A 25,849-nucleotide genomic window follows, 5' to 3' on the forward strand; every position below is an offset into this window, starting at 1 on the left:
GGAACCAGAAAAGACCTCGAATAGCCAAAGGAATATTGAAAAAGAAAGCCAAAGTTGGTGGCATCACAATTCCGGACTTCAAGCTCTATTACAAAGCTGTCATCATCAAGACAGCATGTACTGGCACAAAAACAGACACATAGATCAGTGGAACAGAATAGAGAGCCCAGAAATCGACCCTCAACTCTATGGTCAACTAATCTTCGACAAAGCAGGAAAGAATGTCCAATGGAAAAAAGACAGCCTCTTCAATAAATGGTGCTGGGAAAATTGGACAGCCACATGCAGAAAAATGAAATTGGACCACTTCCTTACACCACACACAAAAATAGACTCCAAATGGATGAAGGACCTCAATGTGAGAAAGGAATCCATCAAAATCCTTGAAGAGAATGCAGGCAGCAACCTCTTCGACCTCAGCCACAGCAACATCTTCCTAGGAACAACGGCAAAGGCAAGGGAAGCAAGGGCAAAAATGAACTATTGGGATTTCATCAAGATCAAAAGCTTTTGCACAGCAAAGGAAACAGTTAACAAAACCAAAAGACAACCCACAGAATGGGAGAAGATATTTGCAAACAACATATCAGATAAAGGGCTAGTATCCAAAATCTATAAGGAACTTAGCAAACTCAACACCCAAAGAACAAACAATCCAATCAAGAAATGGGCAGAGGACATGAACAGACATTTCTGCAAAGAAGACATCCAGATGGCCAACAGACACATGAAAAAGTGCTCCACATCACTCGGCATCAGGGAAATACAAATCAAAACCACAATGAGATATCACCTCACACCAGTCAGAATGGCTAAAATTAACAAGTCAGGAAATGACAGATGCTGGCGAGGATGTGGAGAAAGGGGAACCCTCCTCCACTGTTGGTGGGAATGCAAGCTGGTGCAAACCACTCTGAAAAACAGCATGGAGGTTCCTCAAAATGTTGAAAAGAGAACTACCCTATGACCCAGCAATTGCACTACTGGGTATTTACCCTAAAGATACAAACGTAGTGATCCGAAGGGGCACGTGTACCCGAATGTTTATAGCAGCAATGTCTACAATAGCCCAACTATGGAAAGAACCTAGATGTCCATCAACAGATGAATGGATAAAGAAGATGTGGTATATATACACAATGGAATACTATGCAGCCATCAAAAGAAATGAAATCTTGCCATTTGCGACGACGTGGATGGAACTAGAGCGTATCATGCTTAGTGAAATAAGTCAATCGGAGAAAGACAACTATCATATGATCTCCCTGATATGAGGACGTGGAGAAGCAACATGGCGGGTTAGGGGGATAGGAGAAGAATAAATGAAACAAGATGGGATTGGGAGGGAGACAAACCATAAATGACTCTTAATCTCACAAAACAAACTGGGGGTTGCTGGGGGGAGGTGGGATTGGGAGAGGGGGAGGGGGCTATGGACATTGGGGAGGGTATGTGCTATCATGAGTGCTGTGAAGTGTGTAAACCTGGCGATTCACAGACCTGTACCCCTGGGGATAAAAATACATTATATGTGTATTAAAAAAAAAAAAAATTTGGAAGGGGAGGCGAACCATAAGAGACTATGGACTCTGAAAAACAACCTAAGGGTTTTGAAGGGTCAGGGGTGGGAGGTTGGGGGAACAGGTGGTGGGTAATAGGGAGGGCACGTATTGCATGGAGCACTGGGTGTTGTGCAAAAACAATGAATACTGTTACGCTGAAAAAATAAATAAAATGGAAAAAAAAAAAAAAGATTGTTCTTCTATAAAACAGGCTGCCAGCCAAAGACCCAGATTAACTCCCTCAATTTTTGGATAAGTAAAGAAATGTTAATGGCAGAGCTGGAATCAGAGCAGAGGTTTCCTAGCCCTTAATCCAAAATATAATTCTACTTTACCTCTCCTAAAACTTTATGCTTACTAAAGTTTTTCCACAGAATATATTTAAATTGGAAAGAGGAATCTTAGTTTCTTAAATTGTCCATTCATCTTTTTTCTTATCTGTAATCTTTGTTAAAACATATGACAAGTTGTCATCTACGACAGTCTGCTAACCTTTCTCCATCTTGATTTTTGCTGTGGCCGTCTGTCGTAGTGGAATCTGTGCTTCTTTTGCCATATTTTCTGGATTCTGAGACACAGCTTTGATAAAGAAATCTGCTACTGTCATCAGAAACTCCACACTGGCACATACGTATAGCTTGTCAAGAACAGCATCAATGTGACTTCCAGTTTTGCTTTGGTTGTAACTTATATCAATCATGGAACTGTTGTCATCTTGGTCATTCTTTTTATCAATCATTCTAAAAAATATACACATTCATTATTTTATTCCTGCAAAAATAATTTAAAAGATGAAAAAATTTCCTAAACATCTTAACAATCTTTCTTTCACCTTTGAGTTTTTAATCTGAATAGAAAACAAGTCAATGTTAACCAGAGTCTAATTAGCTAATAATAAGCAACCAAGACATAGTCTCCTAATCTCCACAGCAAGATTCATGTTATTAATCTTTTATAGAATATTTTGTAATTCTAATGCAATGTCAGAAAAATAAATGAATGACTGACTACTGAAAGGAATTTCGGCAATTAACAAAACATACTAATGTAGTTTCACAAAATTTAAAGGATAACCTCTTTATATTATTTTACAAAATAAAACCTCCCTGAACAAATTTTTCTCCAAATATTCTATATAATTTGAGTCCAAAAGTATTCAATCCAGTTCAAATCAGCCAGTGTTTATCAAGTGGCTGCAATGATAGCTCCACACATCCTCACACATGCTAGCAAGAGCAGGTTTCCAAACAGAGGATGACCTTTATCATTCTTGCCTACACAAGAGTGGACAGCCACCCCAAACATGAAATTTGCAAACTAGAAAAGCTGGTTGCATAATAGCACTCTTTTCTCATTTATTCAACTCTAGGAAAAACAGGGCTCAGAAGTATCCAGTATGTATTCAATGGAGTCCCAGTTTAGGGAGGATCATAGTTTTTCTCCAAACAATATCAAGAACAAGAGTATTGTGTTTCATTATTTGAGAGAGGAATAAAAATATAATTAAACTATTAAAGTTACATTGTTTCCCACTTTATTGAAGGTTGATATAAGTTAATGTTTTAAAACTGGGTTGTAAGGTGAAATGCTAGGGATTCAATTTGTAGTAAAACTTTGAAAGAAATTTCAGAACATTGTTTTAAAATATTTTTTTTAGAGATTTTATTTATTTATTTGACAGACAGAGGTCAGGCAGAGAGACAGGCAGAGAGAGAGGGGAAGCAGGCTCTCTGCCGAGCAGACAGCCTGATACGGGGCTCAACCCCAGGACCCTGAGATCATGACCTGAGCCAAAGGAGAGGCTAGAACATTGTTTTAAAATATATAGACAAAACAGAGGTGCCTGGATGGCTTAGTCAGTTAAGCATCTGCCTTCAGCTTAGGTCATGCTCTCAGAGTCCTGGGATCGAGTCCTGCATCTGGCTCCCTGCTCAGTGGAGAGTTGCTTCTCCCTCTGCTCCCTACCCCATTTGTGCTCGTGCTCTCTCTCAAATAAATCTCTAAAAATATATATATATATATGTATATATATATTTATAGACAAAATAAATAAGACAAAGATTTAAAACTTTCAGACATTTAAAAAAAAAAATCCTGCCTACTGAGGATAAATTTAGAAAAATATATTACCAACAAACCATCCCATGTGGATTTCATTATTAAAATTCTTACATTCTCTTAGTTCCTGCTATTAAGACAGTACTCCATTTTATTAGTAAATGCCCCTTTAATTCAAACTTCAAAGCAGTTGAATCTGGTATCAGCACTACTTCTCGATGCACTTCAACTGAAGTATGACCAAAGACCTCTTTTGATAATCCCAAGCCTAGCAACCAATGCCTGGTAACAATGCAAGGTGCAATGTCAACCTTACATAATGCACAGCAAATTCAGAGATGACAAACCTTGATGTTGCTCGCTCAATGCCTTCTCTGAGATCGTCAAGGGTGCATGTCTTAAGTTTAAGGCTGACATTCATTGAGCCGTCCTTAAACATCTTCCCTACAGAGGCCATAAGATGTAGACTGAGTTCACCAAGCCGGAAATTGTCATTGTGAAATGAAAGTTTGGATTCCTGTGGCATATTTTCAAGCAAAAGAATCGATTATTTTTAAATAGTTTGTAATTACCTTTAAACACATTTCTTAACTCAGACAAAAGGCAAATTGATGAAACAAAATTTAAAAGTATGGGAGTTAAAACAAGAATAAAATGGAATAATGTGTGTGTTTGTGAGTGTATAGGTACATACAAAAAATATACGTGTATGTGCAGATATTCAATAATGATTAATATATTAAAATTTATCTCACAGTTTAATGTAAATAAAAATAATCAGGAAATATCTTTATTAATCAGTCTAACTTATAAATATTTAATGAGCTCTTCTGTAAAAAAAAAACCTGTGATACGAAATATATGGTTTATGAGAAGAACAAGATATAGTAGGTGAACTCAGCGAGCTTACACCCTAACAAATATAGAAAATGGAAATACATTACAAGAAACATCACAAGGAGATGCTATAAGTTGGAACTGATCAAAGGCTGACATGTAATCATTTATTTATTCATATTTAATCTTCCCGTATGCCACAAAGAATATTAAGTGATTAGGTAAAGAATACAAATAGCAAAAGCTCAGAGAGCCAAAGAGATCACTGCAGGCTGAGAAAAATTCATGAAGATGAGAAGTGAATTAAGCCTCAGAGACTGGGTGAGATTAGATGGGCTGAGAGAAGGTAGAACACCTTCTAGATGGGGAAAAAAACATGAATGAACAGTTCAAAGATGTTCTGAGGGGACAAGGTACAAGCTGCATAGGCTTGAATATTCTAATTAAAGAATGGTAGGATATGTAAGTGATAAATGACTAAATTCTACTCCTGAAAGCACATGTTATACTACATGTTAACTAACTAAAATTTAAATAAAAACTTAAAAAAAAGGAGAATGGTAGGGAATGAGGGCTGAAAATATAGGGGCCTAACTGAGGTCTCAAATCTTGAACCAAAGATTTAAATTTTCATTTACAGGAAAAAGGAATTCAACCTTTATTTAGCCGTAACATATAATCTCCAAATTCTGTAGGTAAAGTCTGTATGCCCAGACTTTAAAAAAACAAACCCCCTCAAAAAAGAAAAAAACAACAACAAACCCAACCAACAAAAATCTCTTCCAGGAAGTAAAGACTCTCAGTTATAACTGCTCACTCTAGACAATGGCACTGGTGGAAGGGGTATTGGTGATGTGCCATTCCTGGCATGCTGGTTCTAACTCTACATCTGCCACACTGCATGCAGACAGTACATCAATGGGTCACGCATTATTGACATTATTGTTGGCAAATTTAGAATGTAAGTTTTTAAAATGTAAATAATTCACAAACTTTGGGTCTATAATTATTAGTAGAAATGACCTGTGACACAACTTTTGATCACAATATATAGTTCCAGATGTAAACAAATTGGACCCACTGAATTTTTTTTAACATGGTAAAATTCAGATAACATAATACTGAATGGTTTTTAGTAGAACTGGAAGTTGTAAATGGTTACATGAGATTCATTTAGGAAAATGAACTTGTGTCAATGTCTAGTATGGATAAAAGGAAAAAGCAATAAACAAGGAAGCCACTGCAGTAGGGTGAATGAAGAAGTTTCAAATAAGTCAGCAGTGAGAAGTGACAGGAAAGAACAAAGAAAAAAATGACAACACTCAGTGTATTGCATTCAGTGTACTCAGTGCATTGTACTCAGTGTACTCAGTGTATGAAGATCAACAAAGAAAGAAGTAAAAAAAAAGATACCAACATTCTAAGGCCGGGGAACCAGTAGAATGACAGTACCTTGAGTGAAATAAAGAATACATTTAACCATTCATTTTCCATTTGGCCATTTTCTGTTCTTTTCAGAACATTAAACATTAGAAATGAAAGTTCTTCATTGCATAAATGGCAGATACTAGCTTAAGGCACAACAGTAATAATATATGAATATTGTGAAACTTTGAGAAAACAGTATAAAATATAAGATAACAAATATTAACTTAAATATAATTAAATATATTTATTAATATATTAACTTAAATATAATTAACAAATATTGATATAACCAATGCAGATTATGGTTATTATCATATGATGTATTTATTATGAGTATTATGACAACTGATCTAATAAAAATATTTATTGAAGACACTGTCTACACAACAAAAAATAACTTTCTAAAATGCCACTGGTACATTAATTACATCAAATCATGGCAGGTGCCTGGGTGGCTCAGTGTGTTGAGCCTCTGCCTTCAGCTCAGGTCATGATCTCAGGCTCCTGGGATTGAGCCCCTCATGGCATAGGTCTCTCTGCTCAGCAGGGAGCCTGCTTCCCCCTCCCCCCGCCTCTCTCTTTGCCTGCCTCTCTGCCTACTTGTGATCGCTGTCAAATAAATAAACAAAATTAAAAAAAAATTATGGCACTAGATCTTGGCTCTTCAATCCACTAATAAGTATCTTTCATACATATCTATTACATGTAATATTTATTCAACAGAAACATAACTAATGCTTATATATATCTTGGATAATCATGAATTTTAAAAGAATCCTCTCATGTTGGGGTGACTGGGTGGCTCAGTCATTAGGCGTCTGCCTTCGGCTTGGGTCATGATCCCGGGGTCCTGGGATAGAGCCCCACATCAGGCTCCCTGATCAGCAGGAAGCCTGCTTCTCCCCCTCCCACTCCCTGTTTGTGTTTCCTCTCTCACTGTGTCTTTCTCTGTCAAATAAATAAAATCTTTAAAAAAGACTTTTTCTTTTTCTTTCTTTAAATCTTTAAAATCTTTAAAGAAAGATTTTATCTATCTTTAAAATCTTTAAAGAAAGATTTTATCTTTCTTTAAAAAAGAAAGAATTCTCTAATATTCCGAAGCTACTACTGAATTATTCTCCTTAGTTATATATATACATATATAGCTATGTAATAAAATTACACATGTAATTAATTACTTACATATAAAATCTCACATATAAAATTCCTCTAGAGATGATCTAAGTGGTTTCAGTGCTAATGTTACTTGGAAAGAAGTCAAAACTTTTTCCTTAGCTGAGTAAGATTAGAAATACTAACAAAGTGAAGATATAGCAAGACTAATGTATATTCTATAGGCCAAATAGAATTTAATAGACATATTAATTTTTAAACAGTCAAATCAAAACCTGCCAATATCATATCAATAATAGTAAATATCAAGAGCTAAATGTTTTTTCTAAATAAAGACATTTAGTACATACCTGGTTGATATCATTATTATAAAGGACAATGGAAAGAGACTCAAAGTGAAAGTCAAATTGGAGAGTGACACTTTGGTCCATAGAAAGCTTTGATTCTGGCAAATCTTGTTCTGATGGTTCAAACATAAGTATGAAAATTAAGAAGCTTTAAGAAGGAACGGTATTTTATACTCATTTAAAAAGCAAAATAATAACTTATTATTCTAAATATGTACATTTATATATATTTAGAATATATATATTCTAACTATGTATCATACTTTCTAAGATTCTTTAAACCGTATTACAAGACAATTAATTAAAATAGCAATGATTTATTCTATATGTTTAGTACAGGGCAGAATGATGAGGGCAGGCCATCTACATTTTTTAAAGAGCAACAAAAAGAGGGGATCTTATAGAGTATCAAGACAACATTTTTTAAAAAGCCCCGCAGAGTGAGAATGCTCATCACAGTTTACAATTAACAAAGCATTTAAACTTAATGGTTATAAGCCAGTATCAAGAGATTATGAAGTTGGGGGCACAGAAAAATAAAATACTTTGTCCTTGAACAGACAACTAGATATAACCTCTGCTAGCATAGTGCAATTCTCACTATCTTTAATTACCTATACCACCCAACTCATTACCTTGATAAGAACAGAATATAATTCAATACCAGAGTCAAAAAGAGCTCAAATACAATATGGGGCAGGGAGCTTTTGGAATTCTGAGGTAAAAGAGATTTCAAGAAGTAATTTTGTCCATTCCCTCATTAATGGGCAAAAACCTTTTAGATGGCAAGATTAAGAATAGATACTGCTTTTAACCACTGTTACAAAGTCATTTTATCATCTCTTTTGGGGATTGATTCTGTTCTTTGATCATTTACAGGGAAATGCTCTTACAAGATGCTGGAAGGCAAACATTGCATAACTTTACACGTAAAGGTGGAAGCATTTCCAAGTTGGAAAACACTAGAGTTTTTTTTCCCTTCACTTTTCCTGAAAGTAATTCACATTCCAATTTTCACTGTCTGCTGCTTTCATCTGAATTCACAAGTTCTCCCAAGGATCAAATTAACCATATAGCCAGAACCAGATACACAAATTGACCACAGTTGCACATAATGAGATCATTAATCACATAAAGCTTGCCTGCTATTTTTATTCATCTGTACATAGTTCCTGTCTAACCATAGCAACAGCCTGCTTATCTAGCATTTGTCCGTACTGTAGCATAAACCCAATCTTGGGAGAAGATGCTGGGCTCACTGAGCTCATGTAGCACTCATTACTATTCACCTCAAACAAAACCTTTTGTGCACACTGCTCTAGTCATTTATTTTGTGACAAACACATAAAAACACAAAACACACTGGGCCCAACTATAGGAGAAGCAATATTAATGGTATTATTAACTGGCAGTTTTATCTATTACTTTCTGAAGTATTAGCTGATAATCTAAGCATTATAAAAGCAGAGCAGTCTGGGGACATTTATTAAGAAGGACAAGGGGGTACTTCACCTCTTTCCAGCCATGGAAATTTTAACCTAATATTTACAAAACTCATAAAACTATGATGTTCACATCAATGACTTTAAATGATGAAAAAACAGTAGAAGTATGTTTTACATGACTGTTCTGAGCAAGAAGGATACTTTTACCTTATAAAAATTATCTTTTTAAAATGACTGAATTTAAAAGCCTCAGTGCTTGTAAAAGATTCCATTCTAATAATCTGGAAAATTCCATTATGTATGTGACTACATCATTCACTGATAAAGCCGGATAAGCAAAGCTGTACAGCTTCATTATGGGCCTGCCATCTGAGTAGGATACCAAGATCCTTTTCTCTCTATTTTTTGGGGACCTTACTATCCTGCATGCCTACTTTGCTATTTCTCAAGGTCTACCACCTCGGTGGCTCTTGAATTCAACAAATTTATGTTTTACAAGTAAAGGGCAAACATGCATCCTGCAGACAAAAGGTGGCCTCTCCCCTTACAGAAGACAATGAGCATACCTCCTTTCCTTGGGAGCTCCAGGCAGCCCCAGACCCTGTACCAGCCAATTTTCCACGGTAAACACTACAATACTGAATCAGTTCATACCACACTATACTAGACAACTAAAAAGACCACTAAACATAAATATGGCATTAACATTAATTTTTCTCCATGATCAAAGCAAAAATCTTCATCAGTTTGTACCTTTGAGGTGGTCGGGCCCACCCAGAACATCTTTTCTTACTCTTACAGCCTCTTGGGTAGACTGTGTAGGGCTTGGCTGTGAAGAAGCTTCTCCAAGATTTTCCAGCAAAATTTTCATTAAAACTGTTAAGTCATCTTCACTGAGAGCAACCTAGAAAGCAATAATAAGTTGTTGTTAATATAAAGGAATAAAAACATAGAATATCATATTCATGTTTTAATTTACAGTTCCTCAAATTCAATGTCCATCTGAACAACAAGAAAAAAGGAGTTGGGGCAGTAAATACAGGAGAGAGCTATTTCATCTTATATACTATGAGACACTCCTCATGTGTGTAGACATACTTCTGTCTGAACCCACGCCCAAGGCCCTGTATCCATCACTCTTTTTGCCTTGTCTATTCCTATCTTTCTTGTCTGTTCCTGGGCCTATGTTTTTCTCCACTCACCCTATCTCCTCAACTCCACTCTGCCTCTCTCTTCTGGCCCAGAACCAGCCCCACTTCACTTCCATCCAAACTCAGTACAAGAAGAGAGCTGTTCAGTTTCTAACCCCCACCAAAAAGTAAAAAGATTCTCTCTTGCAATGCACCTCTTATTCCCTCTGTGTGTGTGTGTGTGTGTGTGTGTGTGTGTGTGTGTGTCTGGACATACCTAAGAATACCTCAAGAATAATGTCACTTAGAAGAGTAACTAATACATCTATGACTAATTTTTAAAATCCAAAGTACAGAGCAGGAAAGGAATATCTAATTCATCTTTTACCTTTATAAAAGGGGATATGTGACAAGAAAAAAGAAGAGAAAAGAGAGAGAGAAAGATAGAAAGGATGGAAAGAAGAGAGGGAGGGAGGAAGATCGACAGATTTTGAATCAGGCAGCTCTGTATCAACACTACCACTTCAGGCTAAGCCAAGTTTCTTAGCCTCCTTAACTCAGATTTCTCAATTGATTCATTGAGAATGAAGCAGGCTCCGTGCTGAGCAGAGAGCCTGATGCGGGTTTTGATCCCAGGACCCTGAGATCATGACCTGAGCGGGAAGGCAGAGGCTTTAACCCACTGAGCCATCCAGGCACCCCATGGATTCTCAATCTTTAAAAGAGAAATACGAACCACTTGGGTGGCTCTGTTGGTTGAGCATCCAACTCTTGATTTCGATTCAGGTTGTGGTCTCAGAGTCCTGAGCTTCAACAAACCCTGCACTGTTCCCCAAATTAGGCCCTTATTGACAGAAAACTGCCTGATTCCCAGCCTAAATGAAAACAGGGAGATATTTTAGCATGAGATAATGACCAAGGATTTCTTCTTTGCCCCAAGCCCCAGTCCTAGGAGAACAGATGTCATTTTAACTCCCTAGAACTTTCTTGTATATTCATTCCCAAGTGTGATATCAACCAAGATACTACAACTGCCTGAAAAGGAGCTAACTTCACCACCTTCTCGGCTTTACTGTGGTTGAAAAGAACAACTGAATCAAATACCCTTTAGTAAGTCTGAAGGACAATTTGAGAGATGGCCCCACAGTTGTTTAAGAACTGTGAAGCTGATCTACCTAAAATAACTCACTTATGTCACCTACCTCATACCCTTTCTTAGCTGCACTCCAGACCCAGGAAAAGTAGACTCATACCAGTGAGGGGGTGTTTTAAGAGGCCTGGATTGCTGACACATTAGGCAGTGGAAACTACCCACTATGGCTATATTCTTGATTTAATAGGGGTCGTTGTGGTTAAAGTGATGATCACACTTTGATGTTAAACTGATGGATTTTTTACCATTTTTTCTTGTTTCTTTTGAAATACTTCCAGCATAACGGAAAAGCAGACAGAAAACAATAATCCTCCCTGGTGTACCTATCATCTAGCTTTGTCAAATCTTTCAAGTTTCTATATTTCATTCAGATTTTGTTTCCCCATTATAGGTATGGTTGAAGCCCCATGTTTACTTCTATGAGACCCCATTACTTCTATGTTCCTTTTCAGAGAATGATACTACCCTGAATTACAGAACTATTCTTCCCATGAATGCTTTCTTACACTTACTACTACTGGATTCCCTATAGGTAATATATAGCACTGTCCATTTCTTGCTTGTTGTACAATTCAAAATAACATAAAATTGTACTATCATTTTGCAACTCAATTTTTTCCTAAACATTTTTATGTTTAGGATATAGCCATTTTTGTTTCATATAGTTTTAGCTCACTCACATTATCTGCTTTATAATATCTACTGTATGAATATATCATCGTTTGGTCCACATTCTCCTACTGAGAGACATATAGGTTTTACTCTTGCTTTCAGCAAACCTATAACCACATAATCTTTGAAAGCAAGGGGAAAAGGTCCAATAATCCCTGGGATCTAATCTCTTAACAACAAGGGGGAAGTTAAAAGAAGAGTCACATGCTCTGCAAGAGAGAAGTCTTAATGACTATTCTTAATAGAAACTCTTCCATATACACATACACATAATACACACAAGACTTTTTATCCCTACAGCAAACTTCAATTTTAACTTCTTCCCTTGTAGAACTTGCTCCTTTGTCCCTTTGTTTTATCTAGATCTAACTCTGAAGTAATCACAGGTATTAAAAATGACTAAATTTTTATTTGTTTATCATACACTCTGTTTAGTTACTTTCTCTCCTCCCCTACCCCCTACTGTTTGGCTTAATTGTTCCACCCAAAGACACAAGAAGACCATAGGATTCCTGTATCTCCGTAACTTTCTTTGACCAGTATCTCTCCCTGTGAGCCAACACATGACCTACTAACTACACTATTACAAATATTTCTACACTAATATGCTTACCAAATATACATATTCATCTATTTAAAATGTCCACTTTCCTAACTAAAAGAGTGCTTCTATACATTAAAAATACTCCTAAGTAGGGGGTGGGGAAATGGGACATCTGGATGTTAAGTGACTGACTCTTGATTTCAGCTTAGGTAATGATCTCAAGGTCATAGGATTAAGCCCCATGTCAGGTTCCATACTCAGCATGGAGTCTGCTTGTCTCTCCCCCTCTCCCAGCTTGTGCTCTCTCTCTCTAATTAAAAAATCTTTAAAAAAATACTCCTAAGGTATTTTGAATGTGATATCTAAATATTACTTTATACTGTCTTAACATTCAACTGCCTAAAACTTCAATGGAACTTTCCAAAATTACTAATAGTATTAGAAATTACTAATAGTATTTTCAGTAGACTCCAATGGGTTTTATCTCAGACTTCTTGCTGGGTTTACCAGATATGTGACTGAAGTGAAATAAAGAAAAGTATGAGAATTAGGATGACCTCATTTTCAGTTAATAAAAGTATTCTTTCATCACTTAAAAAAAAAGATTTATTTATTTGAGAGAGTGACAGACAGCAAAGCAGGAGGAGCAGAGGGAGAGAAAAACTCTAGCAGATTCCATACCTCGCCAAGTGAGGCACTCAATGCAGGGCTGGATCTCACAGCCCTGAGATCAGACCTGAGCCAAAACCAATAGCTGGATGCCCAACCAACCACACCGCGCAGGAGCCCCGGCTTCATCACTGCTGATGTACGCTAGAATGGCACTGTGGTCAATGATAAAAGCCTCCCTAGCAATTTTCATATACTGTATACATACACTTACCAACATAGGTTTTAGTTTTCCTTTTATCTCCATCCCTGGAATTTGCACATACCATGCTGCTGCTAAATTTCGCTGTATGGACAAAAGCATGTTGACTGGTTTTAAAATTTCAATTTCATGTTGTGGCAAGCCAGCCTGCAAAATAGTTCTGAAAGACAAACAAGAATTTATTTTATATTTTTGAAATTTACATTTTAAAATGAACACTATCATATTGTGTAAGTTTCCACAGTTTTCCTAGATACTGAAGGTTGCTATCAGAATTCCTTAACACATGCTTCTTTTCACAAATCAATGCAAATCAGAATAAATCAAGAGCTTTCTAAAATAAAACCTATGTAATGTTGATTTCAAAGATAGAAAATATGACTATTACACTATTTCCTACTTTCACAAAGACTGTTTAAATATTAGCAACTAGGGCAGTGTCATGCAGACAAATGTTAACATCCTCCTAAACTTGGAGGACAAAGAAAGTCTACTTAATCCTTAGTTTTGTGTTATTGGTATTTCTCTAAACTCAAAGGGAAAAACTCACCAAACCTACACATTAAACAAACATATGATAATAGTCATTTTGAGCATGACTGCCAACAACCATTTGTACAATGAAATGAGTATTCTTGTCATTCAACAGACCTAACACTTTCTCATTTGGATTCAATAATCCTTTAGGTATCACACTGAGAATTCCCAAATTTAACAATGTTTGGAAAGGAAAAAAAAAAAATCTTAACTTTTATTACATTTTAAGAAGTCTTCTCCTATCTATAGAAAATAGTTACATGCAAAGTGAAAAATAAAAATAAATCTAAAGTGTTATTTAGTAAATTTTAATTTTATAATAGGAAATTTTTATAAAACAAAGAAAATCACATTATAAATGCCCAATGTAGTAAGACAAAACAGAGATTCTATGAAGTACACTAGTATTACCACTGACCAAAAACCAATGGTCGTGGTTTTATAATTATAAAAGATAAGGAAAGAGAACCACAGACCATGAGAGTATTTTATCCCTAGCAAAGATTTTATGAGAATTCTATTTCTAGCACTAGTATACAAATGAATTATATATTTATACCTGGACAACTTCAACTGAGTTAGCTCAATGTTCATCTTGTCAATGACTGGAGGAAGAGAATAATGTTCCATAGGAACTAAGCTAAATTTGTTTTCAACTCTGATTAAACCCAGATCTGCTACAACAGCATTTGGTGATACCGAAGACTGAGGAATGATAATAACTGGTGCTTTCAAGTTAATATCCATCAAAAGGCGGAAACTCTTCTGAGCCAAGTCTTTCATGCTGGAAGCAGCTCTTTCTGCAGCCTGTGCTGTAGCTGAGCTCAAAGCTTCTTTGGCAGTTTGGAAATTGTTCAGGAAGTTCTGTTGGAAGAGACTGATATTTAGATTTCCTTAAAATAAAACAGGACTAACTTTTAAAAGCACTTACTTTGAAAAGCAAAACTAAATAAGATAATTAAAAGAGAGGCTATTTGTGATTGTATATATGGAGAGTGTAAGTCTAGAAAGACATACTCTGAGATATTAACAACTGTCACTTCTCATGGTTTAGGTAGAAATCCATGACTTATAAGCCTTGAATAATAGTCCTGCAAAGAGGCACAGACAGATTAAAACTCTTTAGCCCATGACAGTTACATCAAAATAATTAAAAGAAAATAATTTTATGGCCTTGTTGATCACAATTATAATCAAAAGTTGTAAATTCCAATACTAGTCCTTCTTGGGAAAAAAAAAAGCTAAATATCTTTAAGGGTATTTCATAAAACACTAAAAAGCCTATATTAATACACCAAAAAAAGTACTTTTAAATTATATACCTATGGAAATGTGAAAGAATAGTTAACAATGATAATAAAAATTCATTTGGTTATCCATCATGAAAAGGATTTCCTTCACTATAATATTCTGTTCAGCATCTGAGTGTTCATCCCACAGTCCTATTAGTAAATATTTTGACTAGGTTCAAATGTATAGGCAAAAATATTTAGGTCTCAATGAAAAATAAACACATTTAAAAATAAACTTACCAAAAGAGACATGAAGAATTTATGAACATAAACAATTTGGATACAACCCACTTTGAGACTAAGTTTCCCGTCTACTTTAGACATATCAGCATAGGCATTTCCTTCTGTAGCATCTGGATAAAGAGTCATTTGGAACCTAAAAACTTCATCTCCCAAAATAGAGACAGCCTAAAAGTATTAAATTAACTGGTTATTACAAGAAAAAAGCTGCATTATAAACAAGTTTCCTTATTAAAAAGTCCTTGATATATGAAGAAGCACCATTTAAATTCAATCCTCAATAAATTGCTAAAAACATTTTACTTAACACAACTTTTTCCTACTTCTACAAAAATTGTTTTAATCAATGGAAATATCAATCACTTAAATGGCCAGACATAACTTACAAATCACCTCGTCTATACATAATGTGAATTGACATATTCATGGTCAATCAAACAAACTGCCTGACACATAACAACTAATGAATATATAATGAAATGAATAAAGGCATCTCAAACACAAAAATCAAAACTAAGTTTTTATTTATTTTATTTTTTTTTAAGATTTTATTTGTCAAAGAGAGAGAGAGTGTGTGTGTAGGAATAGGAGGGGGGAGTAGAGGGGGAGGGAGCCTGATACAGGACTGGATCCCAGGGATCCTGGGATCATGACCTTAGCTGAAGGCAGACACTTAACCATCTAAGCCACCCAGGCATCCCAAAAGTAAATTTCAATACAGAAATTATTTTTCTAAAAGCATTTTTTGATGTTTATTTTTTAGTTTCTATGAATCTGTACATTCTAATTTTTGTGAAATAATTTTTAAATTAATTTTTGAGGCATAATTTGCATATAATAAAATGCACTCATTTTCTACATATATACTGACAAATTTTGACAAATTTATACCACCCATGTAAATACCACCAAAACAAGATATAGAACATCCCATCAGCCCAAAAAGTTCCTTTGAGCCCCTCCCCTTCAGCTAATTTCTGACCCTCCCCCCAAACCAGATCCAAACAACAACTGAGCTGCTTTCTCTTACTAAATTAGTCTTTCCTAGAGCTTCAGTAAGTGGAATTATAGGATATGTTCTCTTTTGTGTCTTCCTTTTCTCATTAATTGTTATGTTGAGATTCACTCCCATTACACATTTCACTATTTTTTTCCTTTTTATAGCTGAGTACTATTCTACTGTTTGGATATACCACAGTTTGTTTATCCATTCTTCTCTGGATAGGCATTTGGACTGTTTCAGTTTGGGGTTATAATTAGAAAACTTGTTATGAGTGTTCACTTTCAGATTTCCATGGACATATGTCTTCATTTCCTTGGGGAAAGGCACAGGACTGGAATTGTTGAGTTATATGCTAAATATATATTGGGTTCTCTAAGAAGCTTGAAACTGTTTTCCAAGATGATTATATAATTGTACATTGCCACCACAATAAAAGTTCCAGTTGCTCCAAGCTATGCCAATAGTTGGTATTGTCAATTTTTTTTATGTAGCCATTGAAATGTGTATGTATCTCCTTGTGGCTTTAATTTGCATTTACCTGATGACTAGTGTTGTTGAATATCTTTAATGTGCTTAATGACCATTCATAATCTTTTTGTATGATGTATCTTCTAACACTTTCCCCAACTTTTCATGGGATAATGACATCTTATTTTGGAGCATAACTGGTTTTCCTTTTCCTTTTTTTTTTAATTGAAGTAGAGCTGACAAAATATTTTCACATGTACAACACAGTGATTCGACATTGGCATACATTGCAAACTACTCACCAGAGTAAGTCTAGTTACCACCTATCACCATACAAAGTTCATACAGTGTCATTGATTGTATGCCTCATGCTGTACTTTACATCCCTAAGACATATTTATTTTAAAACTGGACGTGTGTACCTTTTGATCTCCTTCACTTATTTCATCTCCCCAATACCTTCTCTTCTGAAAACCACTACTCTATTTACTATGAGCCTGAGGGTTTTGTTTTGTTTTTTTGCTCGGCTTTGTTTTGGTTTTTAGTTTCTGCTTATAAATTAAACCATACCATATTTATCCTTCTCTGACTTCTGTCATTTAACATAATTCCCCCTAGTTCTATCCATATTGTCACAGATGGCAAGATTCCATTCTTTTTTATGGCTGAGTAATATTCTATTATGTAAGTATGTATGTGTGTGCGTGTACCAATCACATCTTCTTTATCCATTCATCTACTGATGGACACTTATGGTTGTTTCCACACCTGGGTTATTGTAAATAATGCCCCAATAAACACAGAGGTGATGTATCTTTTCAAATTAGTTTTGTTTTTTTTTTTTTTTTCAGATAGATACTCAGAAGTGGAATCATTGCTGAATCATATGAAAGTTCTACTGATAATAAACAACACCTCCATATTGTTTTCCATGGTGGCTATACCAATTTATATTCTCACCAATAGGGCATGAGAGTTCCCTTTTCTCCACATCTACACCAATAATAGTTATTTCTTGTTTATTTGATAAAAGCCATTCTGACAGATGTAAGGTGATATTTCATTACACTTTTGATTTACATTTCCCTGGTGATTAGTGATGTTGAGCATCTTTTCACATGTCTGTTATCTACCCGTATGTCTTCTTTGCAAAAATGCCTATTTAGGTCCTTTGCTCATTTTTTAACCAGATTGTTTGGTTTTTTGATTACTGAGTTTGTATGAGTTCTTTACATATTTTAGATATTAACTGTTTGTCAGATACACAATTTGCAAAATCTTCTTCCGCACAGTAGGCTGCTTTTTTGATATGTTGATGGCTTCCTTTGCTAGGAACTTTTTAGTGTCATGTGGTCACATTTTAAAAATTTTGCTTTTGTTGTTCTTGCCTTTGGAGTCAGAGCTAAGAAAACATCTTAGCTAAGACCAATGTCAAGGACCTTGCCATGTATGTTTTCTTCTAGGAGTATTAGATTCAGGTCTTAAATTCAAGTCTTTCATTCATTTTGAATTAAATTGTTTATATGGTAAAAAGATAGTGGTACAGTTTCATGCTTTTATATGTAGCTGTCCCATTTTATTGACAATTATAGTCTCTCACATGTAGCTGTTCAACACATTTACTGAAAAGACTATCCTTTCCCCATTGTATATTCCTGCCTCCTTTGTTGAAAATTAATTGACCATATTTACATGGGTCTATTTTTGGACTTTCTAGTCTGTTCCACTGATCAATGGGTCTGTTTTAATGCCAATACCATACTGTTTTGATTACTATAGCTTTGCAGAATAGTTTGAAATCAGGGAGTATGAGATCTCTGGCTTTGTTCCTCATGAAGATCATTTTGGTTGTTTGGGGTCTTTCGTGTTTTCATACAAATTTTAGAATTGTTCTAGTTCTATAAAAGATGCCACTGGAATTTTTATATGAATTGCACAGTCTGTAGAATGCTTTGAGTAGTATGGACAATTTAACAATATAAATTATTTCAATCCACGAGCATGAAATATGTTTTCACTTATCTGTGTCTTCTTCAATTTCTTTCAACAATGTTTTACAGTTTTCAGTGTACAGGTCTTTCACCTACTTGGTTAAATTTATTCCTAGGCATTTTTTCCCCCAAGGTATTTTGTTCTTTGTGAAGCACCTGTAAATGGGAATGTTTTCCTAAATTCTCTGATAGTTCATCAATACTGTATAGAAATGTAATAGATTTTTTTATGTTAATTTTGTACCCTGCAATTACTGAATTCATTTATTAGCTCTAACAGCTTTTTGGAGTCTCACTTCCCTTGTGGTTTGATGGCTTCCTTTAGTGTTCTATTTATATTCCTTTCTTATTTTCTTTTGTGCATTTACTATAAGTTTCACTGGGTGGTTACCCTTAGGTTCACATAAAACATCCTATGTAGATAACAGCCTGCTTTGGTTGACAGAAACTTAAATTTGAATACATTCCCAAACTCCATATTTTTACTGTCCCCCCATATTATATTTTTTCATGTCAATTTTTATACCTTATCCTTTGTATCCATAAAATAAATATTGTAACCATAACTATTTTTACTACTGTTGTCTATTAACTTTCTTTTTTTTTTTTAAGATTTTATTTATTTATTTGACAGACAGAAATCACAAGTAGGCAAAGAGGCAGGCAGAGAGAGAGGTGAAGGCAGGCTCCTTGCCGAGCAGAGAGCCTGACGCAGGGTTTGATCCCAGGACCCTGGGATCATGACCTGAGCCGAAGGCAGAGGCTTTAACCCACTGAGCCACCCAGATGTCCCATTATCTGTTAACTTTCATTCTAGCTTTAATTAGTGGTTAATGCACTTTTTACTATATAATTACTTTTTCTAGTAAGATTTCTATTTTCATATGCTTTCTTGTTATTAGTTAGTGCCACTTCTTTTCAGCTGAAAAAAGTCCCTTTAACATTCTTGTAGTCTCAATTAATCGTTACAAGTTCTTTAGCTTTTGTTTGTCTGAAAAATTTTTTCTCTCTCCTTCTATTCTGAATGATAACCTTGCCAGGTAGAGTATTCTTTTTTTTTTATTTTTTAAATTTTATTTATTTATTTGACAGAGAGAGATCACAAGTAGGCAGAGAGGCAGGCAGAGAGAGAGAGGAGGAAGCAGGCTCCCTGCCAAGCAGAGAGCCCGATGCGGGACTCGATCCCAGGATCCTGGGATCATGACCTGAGCGAAGGAGGCTTAAACCACTGATCCACCCAGGCACCCTGCCAGGTAGAGTATTCTTAGTTGAAAGTTTTTTCTTTTCAGTTCTTTGAATATGTCATGCCATTTTCTGGCTTGGCAAAGTTTTGGCTAAAAATCTGTTGACTGCCTTATGTGGTTTTCCTTGTACTTTAACAAGTTCTTTTTCTCTTGCAGCTTTTAAGATTCTCTTTAATTTCTGACAATTTAATTAAAATGTGTTTTGTGTTGCACTCTTTGGGTTCATCTTACTTGGAATTTTCTGGGAAGTCCCTTTCCCAGTTTAAGTAAATTTTCAGCCATTATTTCTTCAAATAGGCTTTCTGTCCCTTTCTCTCTTCTCCTTTGGGGATTGCTATAAGGTGGATATTATTCTACTTCATGTTGTCTCACAGGTCCCTTAAGTTATCATCTTTTTTCCTAATTCTCTTTTTTTTTATTCTGCTGCTCTGTGTGTGTAAATTTCATTGTTTTGTCTACCAGCTCACTGATCTGTTCTGCTTCAATCATTCTGTTGCTGAGCCTTGTTGGTATATTTTTTAAATTCAGTTATTGTATTCTTAGGCTCTATGACTTCTATCTGGTACTTTCATATATCTTATATATTCTTGTTGAAATTCCCATTCTAGTCATCCCCTCTTCTCCTGAGTTTGGTGAGCATCATTATGACCATTACTTTGAACTCTTTATCAGGAAAATGACTTATCTTTGATCCATGAAGGGTTGGGTTTTTGTTTTTTTTTGAGGTTTGCCTTTGTCTTCATTTGAACACATTCCTCTGCCTTCTCATTTTTCCTGATTCTCTGCATTTGTTTCTGCGTATTACGTGAAAGAGCTACCTCTCCCGTTGAAGGAATGGTCTTGAACAGGACATGACCAATGAGGCCCAAAAGCACAATCCCACCTAGACACCAGAGTTGGGCACTCCAGGGGCATCTCCTGTGTATGCTGACAGTGCCTGCAAGTTATGGCAGCAAGACTACATCTCTGCCTCTCCTACCCATCTCGATGGCCCTTTTATCTTCTGTTGTGGAGGTGCTATTCGTCTAGTTTTCAAGACTTTTTCAGAGAAAATTATCTCACTTGTAGCTCTAGAATTGTTATGGCTGTAGGGGAGGGGAGTTCAAGATCTTCCTACCCTGCCATCTTGAACAGCCTCCTTTTCCTGAAACCTATTTTTTAATTACCTTTTTATGAATGGACAGCAAGTCAACATTCGTAATTACTATGTCCTTAAGTCTGGCAAACATGTCGGTCTGCTTTGGCTTCATAGAAATAGAGGCATCCATTCCTATGGGAAACATAAACATTTACAAACTTTTCACCCAATCCAAGTGAGCCAATTCAGTGGTATTTAATCAAGTTAAAAAATATACTACCAAGATAGATAATGAATAAAATTACTACTACACATATTAAAGGTATCAACTTCTATGTATGAGATGCCTAATAAAGATTACAATATCTTTAACTGCTACAGGTGTTTCATACATAAAAGTGGAAATTTTAAAGACAAAAGAAACTGAATTTCAAAGAGAATCACAGGTCTCCAAACAAATAACCTATGCATTGACAAGATCACAAGTGATCATAGAGAAAGATACACACTGTTTCTTAAACAGCCATCTCACAAGCATTTATTATGAAAACTAATGCTCTGATAATTGAGCATAAATGAATATAATTTGATGAATATTCATTCTACAATAAATAATATCTAATATATAATCTTTCTCTCCAAAATATTTTGGTTATTCTCATAATTTCTAAAGGCATAATGATTTCTAAAATAGTTCCTCAGAAAAGAGAATATCTATAGCTAAGAACCACTAATAAGCTCAACTTATTACCATGCCATCCACGAAATAGATACTTAGTTTAATATTTGTTGAACAGTATTTATTTTTAAATCTTTTCTCAAGTGCTTACTATGTACCACTTTTCTAAATATATGTAAATGTACATATAATCCTACAAATAATTATTATAACTATCACAGCAATCCCATAAATAATTATTACAACTACCTCCATAGGGAACTAAGATGCAGAAAGGTTAATTTTCTCAAGGTCAGCTAATAAATATTAGCTTGAATCAAAACTTGAATCTTGGCAGATTGGTTCAAGAACCCATGGTATAATATGAACCTATTCTTTTATCAAGCTGTTGATGAATAACGCTTACAAAATTTCTTTTAGTTACGTCTAGCCTGATGCTCTATATGTACAAAAGACAAGGGAAATAAACATAGTCACATTTTCTTTATTTAGTGAGGTGTCGTAAATATTAATTCCTCAGTTTAAATTAAGGTTATATGATTCTGAATATATAAGAGAAACATAAGCAATTAAGCCTTAGATTTATTCTAAAATTTGAAAAATACATAAGAAATGTTTCATGTTAGCTGTGAATCACAAGAAAGTCATGTCTAACATTTCCAAGTACATCTTTGAAAAGTTTGTGCAAGTTTTCAATATAAGTAAACAAAACAATGACTCATAAGAAATCTACCATACACAAGCTTACTCTTGCTGGAGGTCTATGTAAAGAAAGAGAAGTACCTACACCAAGGAATATCTTTACTTACCATGTATTCTAATATCTGCAATGTTACACTTCTGATCACAGACAAAGATATTAAATGCATTTAATTCAGCTATGACCTTTAAATCAAACACATCATCTTGAGAAGTACTCCCAGATACTGAAAAATGATAGAAAATTTATGATTAGCAAAGTACAAAGATGAAACAACAGACTAGATAATGTAAAATTCACAAAAAGTACATGATGAACTACGAAGAATCAAAAAAGGCTTCTATTAAGATAACATATAATTAATATGGATTTTGACCCAATTTTCAAATGCCAATCAGAAACTAGCATATTCCCTTCCAACTTAAGAATAAAGGCAACCTTTACTAGCACCTTGAAAGTACAATTTGCTAGATAGAAAATTCCCTATAATTTTTCTTGTGGGAAAAAAGATTCAGGTCTATGAGACATAAACATAAAGGGCCAAGTTAAAAAAAATACAAAAAAATGTATAGAGTGTATGTGTGTGCGTGCGTGCGTGCGTGTGTGTGTGTGTGTGTATAAGAATCACAAGCAAAGATTCCCTTAATCTACTTTGGTCCAGGTCTTAACTGATAAATTTAGTATTTATTTTTCTAGAGATCTGTCTGGACTGAGGGAAACAGACCTTTTCCTGCAATACTGTAAAAGCACAGGACATCAGTCCTTAATCACCTTAATGATAACAGTGGCTTTTTTCCCTTTAATATGTAAATCAAACCATAAAAATATAATCAAACCATTAAAATCAACTACACAGCATAACTGGAAGACTGTTTCTTTGGATTAATAAATTTATAGTTTATTGTGAACTTAAACATCACTCTTTCATTTATTCAACTGTGTGTGAACGTGTGTATATATGCATGTTATATAAAGAAGCATTTCCAGATATTAATATAGCAAGTACATTAAAGACAACAATAAAACTCTTTAACTCTAGTTTATAGTGAAAGTATTGCTCTGATCCCTGCTTAAAAAAAATCTGATCCTTATATCAGATCTAATATTACTAAGAGTTTTATGCCTTAAAGATGTCAGTAATACAGATGTCACTCAAACAGGTAATGGTTTGAAAATTAAATTATTAGATATTAGATATTCATATCATATAATAAAAAAAGAAAAAATAATTTAAATGACATTGGCTTAAAAATAGATACATGTTAAAAAAAAAAACAGGTACATGTTCACTCAGGTTGACATCATATCTGATTCATAGCACAAGCCATATGCTTGAGGAACATGTGCCCATAGCTGTTTGTGATTTAAACTCAGCTTTGGTTAGAAACCGAAGTGAGTCTGTCTCTTCCATGATCTTCTTCCTTTTGCGCCCTGCAAAGCATTTTAAATCACTGATCACCAGGTAGGTTTCCATGAATGACAGAAGGACTTTGTACTATGCATGACAGTATTCATATTCTAATTTCTTCCGTTCTCACTTGCACTGACGTGAAGGCTGGAGAGACATCAATGCAAAGTACGCACTTTATTTTCCATAAAAGATAGGCAGTGAAATCAAATATAAATACATGATTAATTTTAAAAATTTATTTTAAATCCCTCACAAAATTATCCTATCCCTACCATAGGGAAAAAATTTGCTTTCTTTTGAAACTAACTTAGTCTGTCAGAGCAGCTATCATATTAAGGGTTAAATATTTGTCTTGGTTTGAAAATATAAGTTATCATATGATTATTAAAAGTTCAGAAAGAAAGTATTAGACCATGACTCAAAAGTAAATACCAGCTTTGACAACGATACTTCTGGACTCCCCCACAAGTGGTTTCAGCTCAGATTCTTTCTCAGAAGAGGAAGGTTCAGAGGATGGAACAGCAGATGATAAAAAATCCATGAAGGACAGTAAAGCTTCCAAATGAAGTACTAAGTCTAAGGATGAAAATGAAACCTAAGATAATGAAAATTAGAAAGAGAGATTTCAGATATGGTGACATTTTTATCTTAAGCTTCAACAAATACAAATAAGTATATGTTGAAGAATAGTTCATTTAAGAAAAGATCAATTAAGGTCCTTTTTTTTTTTTTTAAAGAACTCATTCTTACAATGTTAATCTCAATCACACAATAAACCAACACTCTGCCCCCTCTCATGTCCAACTCTAACTCTGACCTTAATTGGTGGGTTTTAAGGAAAAATGTAGGAAGTATTAATGGGCCTTAGGCCAATCACATTTCAGATAGGTCCAAGATGGACTAAATAAGCTTAAATGTATTGTAAGCAATATCTATACTGAGCCATGCTTTTAGCTTCATGCTTAATTTTATTCTAATCCTAAAGCCAATATATAATTCAAATGTTTAATATTTTCATCAGCACTAGGCCAAATAATCATGTATAAAATTCCCTTAAAAACTATATTATTTGTTGGTGAGGATGTGGAGAAAGAGGAAGGCTATAAACCTAGATTTAATCATTAATGTAATGTTGCCTTATAGTGAATTAGAAAATATTTACCTTAAGTCTCTGTTTTGTATTATCATGAATGGTTTTAAATTCTGGTCCATCACTGTCTGCCTAGAAAGTGGAAGATTAAACCACTGGGTTGAAAACATTAAGAATACACACATTAAAAAAAATACATACACATATATCTGTGTCTGTATATATTTATATATATATTTAGTGAGATGTCATAAATATTAATTTATATATATTATATATTATATTTAGTATATATATACACATACACACATACATTGATATATATACATGTGCATACATATATATGCATATACATATATTCTCTACTTTTCAAAGTATGCTATGAAAACACCAAAAACATATTTCTTAACAGCAAAGAGGCATGTGCCAAAAAAACTGAAGTATTTCTCATCTCTCACAATATAGAAGCAAAAACTCAAATTCCTTATGCTACTTAGGAGTAAATGCTAAAGGTAGGGGAAAATGCTAGCTTATCTAGATTATAACAAATTTGCTTTGGATTACCACAGAACTTTGTACACACTCACTTATTCAACATTATAAGGGTAATTCACAAGGTTATTGTTGGATGCTTGCATAACTCACTATAATCAATGGGCTTTAGAATGAAAAATATTAGGGGGGAAATTGAAATATTAAATATGGGAGAATTACATAACTTCATACATTCAAATATTAAAGAATCCTAGGAGGAAACTAGGTACCTTTGTCAGTGACATTTTCAGCAGGGGCTCCTTAGTTATATTAGAAGAGTTAATAATGTGAAGCGGCTCTCCAGCAGAGTCTAAAAATAAAAAACACAGGGCAGCTCCAGTAAGTATCTCAAACGTTTCAAATATATTTTAAAACAGAATTTTACTGTATATTATCATACTTCAATAAAAGTGGCTTTGACC

The 25,849-nt window shown here is 34.6% G+C and overlaps 1 protein-coding gene across 4 annotated transcripts in view; it reads right to left on the reverse strand.

The window, feature by feature from the left end:
• Nucleotides 1–25,849, reverse strand: part of VPS13C (vacuolar protein sorting 13 homolog C) — a 194,540-nt gene that overhangs the window by 66,129 nt on the left and 102,562 nt on the right. For all 4 annotated transcript variants that reach the window (XR_006818611.1, XR_006818610.1, XM_046007341.1 and 1 more), the window contains 12 exons: nt 25,658–25,737; nt 24,966–25,025; nt 24,236–24,398; nt 22,502–22,618; nt 21,102–21,205; nt 15,230–15,397; nt 14,257–14,561; nt 13,173–13,320; nt 9,544–9,694; nt 7,349–7,458; nt 3,968–4,137; nt 2,055–2,302 (listed from right to left, as the gene is read on the reverse strand). Coding sequence is in view for 2 of the 4 variants with exons in the window: in XM_046007341.1 (XP_045863297.1) it covers nt 2,055–2,302; nt 3,968–4,137; nt 7,349–7,458; nt 9,544–9,694; nt 13,173–13,320; nt 14,257–14,561; nt 15,230–15,397; nt 21,102–21,205; nt 22,502–22,618; nt 24,236–24,398; nt 24,966–25,025; nt 25,658–25,737 (1,824 nt within the window). In the remaining 2 variants the exon portion in view is untranslated. The remainder of the gene's footprint in view (nt 1–2,054; nt 2,303–3,967; nt 4,138–7,348; nt 7,459–9,543; nt 9,695–13,172; nt 13,321–14,256; nt 14,562–15,229; nt 15,398–21,101; nt 21,206–22,501; nt 22,619–24,235; nt 24,399–24,965; nt 25,026–25,657; nt 25,738–25,849) is intronic.

Source organism: Meles meles, chromosome 6 (assembly GCF_922984935.1).
Source record: "Meles meles chromosome 6, mMelMel3.1 paternal haplotype, whole genome shotgun sequence".
In the NCBI taxonomy this organism is placed as follows: domain Eukaryota; kingdom Metazoa; phylum Chordata; class Mammalia; order Carnivora; family Mustelidae; genus Meles; species Meles meles.